The 6,947-nt window shown below is 51.1% G+C and overlaps 1 protein-coding gene across 3 annotated transcripts in view; it reads right to left on the bottom strand.

The window, feature by feature from the left end:
• ST8SIA5 (ST8 alpha-N-acetyl-neuraminide alpha-2,8-sialyltransferase 5) overlaps positions 1–4,877 on the bottom strand; it is a 75,236-nt gene extending 70,359 nt beyond the window's left edge. For 2 of the 3 annotated variants that reach the window (XM_003784723.1, XM_003784722.1), the window contains exon 1: positions 4,458–4,588. In XM_003784723.1, the coding sequence (XP_003784771.1) occupies positions 4,458–4,588 (131 nt within the window). Of the gene's footprint in view, positions 1–4,457 lie in introns of all 3 variants that reach the window. The other variant, XM_003784724.1, reaches the window with a different exon arrangement.
• Between the last annotated feature and the right edge of the window lie 2,070 nt (positions 4,878–6,947).

Here is a 6,947-nt window from a genome sequence, read left to right as displayed (position 1 = left end):
TTTTTTTTTTTATAGAGACAGAGTCTAACTTTGTTGCCCTCAGTACAGTGCTGTGGCATCACAGCTCACAGTAACCTCCAACTCCTGGGCTTAGGCGATTCTCTTGCCTCAGCCTCCCGAGTAGCTGGGACTACAGGCACCCACTACAATCCCTGGCTATTTTTTGTTGTAGTTTGACCCAGGCCAGGTTTGAACCTGCACCCTCAGTATATGGGGCCAGTGCCCTACCTACTGAGCCCTACCCACAGGTGCTGCCCAGTCCATTGTATTTTTTACAATAAAATAGGATAGATTATTTTTAATGAAGTAGACTAGAAAATATTGGAGTACATTTCTTGTAATAAGGCCAGGTATCATTCCATAAAATGTTTCAGTGGAAGATGTATGTTAAAATGTTTGAAACCCCCAGGTATAACATATTTCTAGCTGTGCATTAATTACAACCATGAAAGTTTGAAAAACTTGATCTTGATGGTTGGTGATTCCAATGTCTACATTGCTAGCTCTTCCCTACCCACAGTTCTGAATGCCACACGTGAAACTACTTTCCAGCATCTGAGCAGATCCAGACTCAAACTTGTTGCCCTCTCTCCCCTAGATACATACCTTCTCATGTGTTCCCTGTTTTGTTCTCCAGAATCTGGCCCTGTCTGCTGCCCCCTACCCCTAGCCACACAGCCTTGCTATCTAAGAAACCTCCTCCCAGCACTTTTCAATCTTTGCTCTAACCTTCCCTCCTTCCACCTCTGCCTGTGCTATGGATCATTCCCCTTTCTTGGAGACCCCCTCAAATGCCTCCCTGTGCCTGGAAGCACATTGATTTGCCATAGCTTCTCCTCGCCCCAGAGGCCCTCATTCATTCCTCCAAAAGTGATGGCGTATGCATGAGTGGGGTGCCTTTCTGTCTTCCCAGGGGACCCTGAGCTGTATCTTCCACCCCATTGTGTCCTCTGTACTTAAGGTGATGCTCAGCATTTAGTAAATCTTCATTAAGTATTTGTCCAATTAAAAACAGACCCTGGGAAGCCAAGGACATCAAGGGCAGACTGCACAGCTTTGTTTCCTGTCTTTCCCTCCTCACCCAGAGCGTACACCTTCTCCAGCAGATCTGAGCCCACTCAAGAGGTACCCCAGAGTTCTGACTGCTCCCCCCGGGTCTTTCCAAAGAGCCCGCTGCACAGCACAGGGTCAAAGAGGCTGAGAGTCAAAGAAATAAGTGCATGTTGACCCATATTCCCTGCTTCCATTAAGTGTAGGCTGTCCCTAAATTCTCACTGGAAGAGCCAGAGCTTGCCATCTTTGTGTCCCTGAGCTCGTTAGGAGGTGGCATTGTGCCAGCTCAGCACAGAAGCAGACAACGGCAGCCTTCAGGCACCTCCTAGCACTAAAGTGGATCTGCTTCCTTAGCCAAGTTCTCACTTTTCACGGGGCTGTGATAATACCTCCCGGTCTCTTCTCCTCTTTAACTCTTCCTGTACAAGACCCAGAAAACCTTTCTTCCTATGGGGCTGTCATGTCACTACCCTGCTCAAGGACCAAACATGACTCCCTATGGCCCAATGAACCAAATTCAAATAGTCCTGCTCAATCTTCAAAGCACCTCACTGAGGCTAGTGACCCACCCTTACATCTGCCCTCTTCTTCCCCTCATGCCCCCTTCTCCCAGTTTGATCCAGTTCTTCATGTGTCTCTTCCAGTTACAATCCCTGCACACACACACATGCCTATACCCCCTTCAATCACTTATTCAGTGTCCAGTTTTCACTGAGAACTTCCTAGGTGCTGGCTGCATGTTTGGTGCTTTCAGTCCAAAGTAGACTTTCTCAGCCTCAGTGCTACTGACACGGGACTGGATAATCCATTGTCATGGGGGCCAACTATGCACTGTAGGATCTTTATAGCATCTCTGGTCTTTCTTCACTGGATGCCAGTAGCACCCTCCTCTTCCCAGGGTGACAACCATAAATGTCTCCAAACAGCCTAGGGACAGGGCTGACTGAGAATCACTAGTGCAGAGTGGCAGGAAGAGCCTGTGGCAGATCACCTGGGAAGCTGGTTTAAAAGGCAGGGTGCTAGACTGCACCCCCAGAGAGTCTGTTTCAATGCCCTCTGGGTGATTCTGATGCAGGCCCTCATAGGACCTCTGCTTGAGGAACACTGGTCACATGTTTCTAGACAGGAAACAAATCACAGTGAGTTGGTTCATTACAGTTACCATACGTGTAGGTAGTAAGATAGGGAAGAGGTAAGCTGGTGCTAGGGGTGCAGTTGATGTGGTCCTTTGGGATAAGGGCCACCACCCTGGTGAACTGACAAATGATTAAGTCAAGCGCTACAGCATAGGCAGGGTCATTGGCAGGAGAGGTCAGAGGAGGCAGTGCTGCCTGCATCTCTGCCCCTGTGCTCCTGTCTTTGTTTGAGACATGCACATCCCCTTCCCTCTCCAAATCTTATGCTTCCTCCAAGGCCCTCTCAAGTTCAACTTCCTCTGGGCAGTCTCCCCTAACATCTCTGGCCCATCAGTACCTCACTTCCTAGACAGTTTAACGCTGACTTCCTATCTCATTCATGGCCATTTTGTTTCCTAAATGGACTTCAAGCCCCTGAGCACCAGGACCTCCCCATCTCCTTCTTTATAGACCCCAAGGTATCCTTTTAGGACCAGACACACACGATTTGCTTACTTCAGTGGATACTTCAGGGTTACCTGCAAGGTGGCATCCATGAGATTTAGGGGTCAGGGTCTGTCAGGGTCAGGGAAGGATGGGACCCCTTCCATGCCTGCTGAACTCTGGGCAGCTAGCTCAACCCCCCAAGACCAGGAAGGGCTTGCCAGGGCAAGCAGGCTGGCATGGGCACTGACACTCTCCCCCTGTTGACAAAGAAGGAGGAATCCTGGCAGCCCCAGCAACTTTGGGAAGATACCATCAGGGGACTGAAACCCAGAGCCACCCTGCTGAAGATCAAATGTCAAGACAGCAGCAGGGGATGTGCCTGCAGGGATGCGGCAAGCCATTTGGGGACCCACCTGTCCTTGCACAGGTTCATGTTTGGGGTGGCAGTAAACAAAAGAGAAGGCAGGCCCGATCAGATCCAACAAGCCAGGAGACTCTGAAAATGTCTTTTGAAGCCACCAGCACCATACAGAGCTCATGAGCTGCCACCAACCAAGGAAGAAGGCTCTCTGGGAAGGTCCCGAGCAGTGACAGGCTGGAAGCAAATGTTCTGGACAAGGTGCCTCATCCTCCTCAGCTCTGGGGGAGTTGCAAAGAGGGGAAACAGCCTAACTGTTTGGCTTTCCTCCTGGAGCCAGATACCCAGCAGCAATCCTCACCTCCCACCCTCATGGGCAGCCCAGATTGGGAGCACACATGACTGATGGAGAACCCAAAGGATGAGAAGAGAACAACTGTGTCATGATTTGGAAGTTGAGAGATGGCATGCTTACACAACTAAAAAGGCATTTCTGTGGCTATCAGTCTGGGAGGAGGGGCAGTAATTCCAGGGAGGCGGCAATGGAAAAAGACTACAGAAAGGAGAAGGGGTTCTTTCCAAGAGAGACTCCTATAAGAGGAGATAAAGGGACACTCGAAAACAGAGCTCCCCCCAATCTCCCAAACCAGGCAGAGTAACCTGAAGCATTTCCCTTAAGCCAGCAGAGCCTGCAAAAGGAAGCGGCTGGCATTTCGGTTATCTTCCACAAACAAAAAGACCTAGGCTATGTCCAAATTAAATATCTGAGTGACACCTCCTTCTGCTCTTCCTCTTAAAGGAGTTCGCCTGTGGATGGGGGTGGAGTAGGGGTTAATTTCTGCTGCAGCTCTGACCTTTTGCGTTAAGGATGAGAAGAAGACCCGTCTGTGTCAGAAAGAATCGAGTTTCGAATTTCACAGATCCAGTGGCTACGGGATTGTAAGAATCCACTGTCCACTGTCCCTACCGCCATAGCCCACTACCAACTTCACCTAATTTGACACTGCTAGGGGACGAGGGGCAAATGCTTTTCTTCCCAAGGTTCTCTACAAAAAGTTCAGGAATCACAAGGTTAAAAAACAACAACACAAAATTCTACCGGATTTTGAGCCCTTTGCCTACCAGGGTCCAACCACAGAACTGTAGGTTTGGGGCACAGACATCCCGGCCGCCTTTCTGGGGATTCACATGGATTTGTCGTCGGCTCCGCTGCTTGAAATGGTGTTAATCTGGCTCCGCTGCTAACCTGTCTCCCATTTTTCACAGCAGAACAAAGTTGTCCGGGCCCTCCAGCTGGCGCTGGGCAGGCGCTCTTCTCCGGCTAGGAGCAGAGATGCGCTTCCAAGCGCCATGACCGTTGCCTAACGCGGCAGTGCTTGGTGATAAGTGCAGAGCCCACGGTCACTCACCCTAGAAACGCTGAGACCGCTGCCTAAGGGCTTGCTCACCGGCTCCGCTCATCCCACCCTCTCAGACTTTCTTACCTCTTGATGTAGTTCCTGCCATAGAGAATCTGTTGCAGCAAGGTCACCAAGGCGAAGGCGCAGATGAAGATGAAAAGCAAAGTTCGGTTCCCCAACAAATCGCGATTGGCCGAGGGGTCCGCGTAGCGCATCCTGGCGGCAGGGCGCCGCGGTCGCGGGTTACTGGGCGGCCAGGCAATCGCGCGCGGGTTTGCGGGGCTCTGGAGGGCGCTCGGCCGACCAGGCGCCGCACAGTGTGGTCAGGCAGGTGGGGGACTTTGCAGGACAAAGTTTCCGGCTGGCTGGCCAGAGCTGGGGGCATCTGAGCGTCGCAGGCACTGAGGAAGCCAGCAGGACTGGGCTGGAGCTCCGCTCGGGCCCCGGGCCTTCCCCCTGGATGCCTTTACCTCCGGGCGCCCATGCCTAGCAGCGGCCGATTTCCCCACGGAGGGGCGACGCCAGGTGCCACGAGCCGGAGGCCGCCCCACCCGCCGAGGTGGCGGCCAATAGGGAGCGGGGCCCGGGCTCCGTCGGCCGGTGTGCCCCAGCGCCGCGCACCGCCCCCTCCGATCCGGCTTCGGATCGCTGTAGCCCAGCGCGTAGTGCCCTGCCGGGAGCGGGCCACGTCTGATGCCCTGGCCGGCAGGCAGGGATTGCGAAGGCTGGCCTTCAGTTCTGCGGATGGGGCTGGGGGGGGCGACAAAACACGCGTACAGTCTGGCCAAATGACAGGCGGGCCGGGAAGAGGGGGAGGGGTGGAGCGGAAAACGCCGGGTTTGAGTCTTGGAATTAAAAAGAGCAGGAAAGGGAAGCCGCGGCTGCGGAGCTGGGCTTGCTAGAGGGGAGCATTTGCATGCGGCGCGCAGGGCACTGAGTCACCGCGGTGGCCGAGTCCTCGCGTTCTCCTAGAGATTTCTCCGGAGAAAGCCGAGCAAGGTCAGCTGGGCAGCCCTTCAAGGACGGCGCGCGCTGCGCCTGCATGCTGATGGCCAACTCCTGCAGGGAAGAAATTCAGGGGCAGTCCGCCCCCGCTGGAGGCCTTTTCTCCTCCCCAATTGCAGTTTGTGGCCCTTAGTCAAAGACCCTGTTGTCACTGAGACACTGGGACTTTGTCTTATTCTTGGAACCACTCATAAATCTTAGGTCAGGCAGCCGGCAGCCTTCGGGTACCAGGGTCCCCAAAAGCTTTAGTAAGTCACTACATCCGGAAAGATCTGTGCTTCAGAGTACATCCTGGGGAAATAATCAAAGAAATGTTATGCCAATGTCGTGCCTCTTCAGAGATCCTTATCCTGAAATGCTATCCCCATTCCCCACCCCCAGTCGGCACGCCAGGCGACAGCGCTGTCATCCTGGCACCTCAGAGTCTCCAGGCGACTGGGAGTCACATGCCTGCACCCTTCACCACCTAGTCTCGCCTGGCTGATTCGAGGGCACCCCTTACCAGGACACACGGGGAAGTTTCAGAGTCAGGCCTGGGATTCAACTTGGAACTTGACAGAAATTCAAATCTCATCTCAGCAGGATAAAGAACTTTGACGGAGAAGAGCCTAGCCTCTTTGGACTAAAAAGATCACAACATGCACAATTAAATCCAGGGTTCCACCAAATTTGGGGATTTGTGTTAATTCAGAAAGCAGAAGTGGACTGTACTATCTACGAAGAGTTTGTGTATTTATCTGCAAGATCACGGGTAGGCTTTTTACCAATTAGAAACTAAGGATAATTTAGATTATGATGATAATCTCCACGTTTGTTTGGTCTTACATATCAAAAAATTCTTCTCTAGAATATATTAATGAATTGTCACCTCCTAGTCTCTGCCATAACCCACTTTATAGTTGAAAGGACCAAAGCACTAGTTACCCAAAGGAATTCATCTACCAAGAAGTCTTTGGATTCTGAGACGTGGCTCTTTTGCCCATACATCCAGGCAGGCTGGCTTCATAGGAGCATTCCTGTTTATTTATACCCACTACCACCATCATTTTTGGTTTACTGCTCCATTTTTGCTGTCTTCACATTTTTGAACAAGGGGATCTGCATTTCCCTCTGCCCTGGGGCTCATTAATTATGTAGCAAGTCTTGCACACACATTCCAAGTTGACAGTACTAATTTTTCACCTATTTGGTGTTCAAGTGTCAAGTTCGTGAGGTACGATCATCTTCCCTCCAGCCAAGGCACTCTCACTTCTATTACTATGTATTAGTAATAGAATCCACCCCCACCAGGTACTCATTCTCATATTGTTTTCAGATGCATGCTTCTTTGGAAAAACAAATCTATTTTTAAGTAATAAATCCAAATTATCCTAAGGACATTTAATTTCAGTATAACACATTTACAGAAAAGTACATGAATCATAAATGCTCGGCTTGCTGAGTTTTCATAAACTGAACACATTCATGCAACCAGCACACAGATCAAAAAACAAAAACATTATCAGCCCCTCAGGAATTTGCTATGCTCCTTTCCAGTTACTGTGTACTCAAAAATAATCACCCCAAAGA

This window comes from Otolemur garnettii, unplaced genomic scaffold, assembly GCF_000181295.1.
Source record: "Otolemur garnettii isolate 467f Iridium unplaced genomic scaffold, OtoGar3 scaffold00012, whole genome shotgun sequence".
NCBI classification, from domain to species: domain Eukaryota; kingdom Metazoa; phylum Chordata; class Mammalia; order Primates; family Galagidae; genus Otolemur; species Otolemur garnettii.
This window is presented reverse-complemented; position numbering and strand designations above follow the sequence as displayed.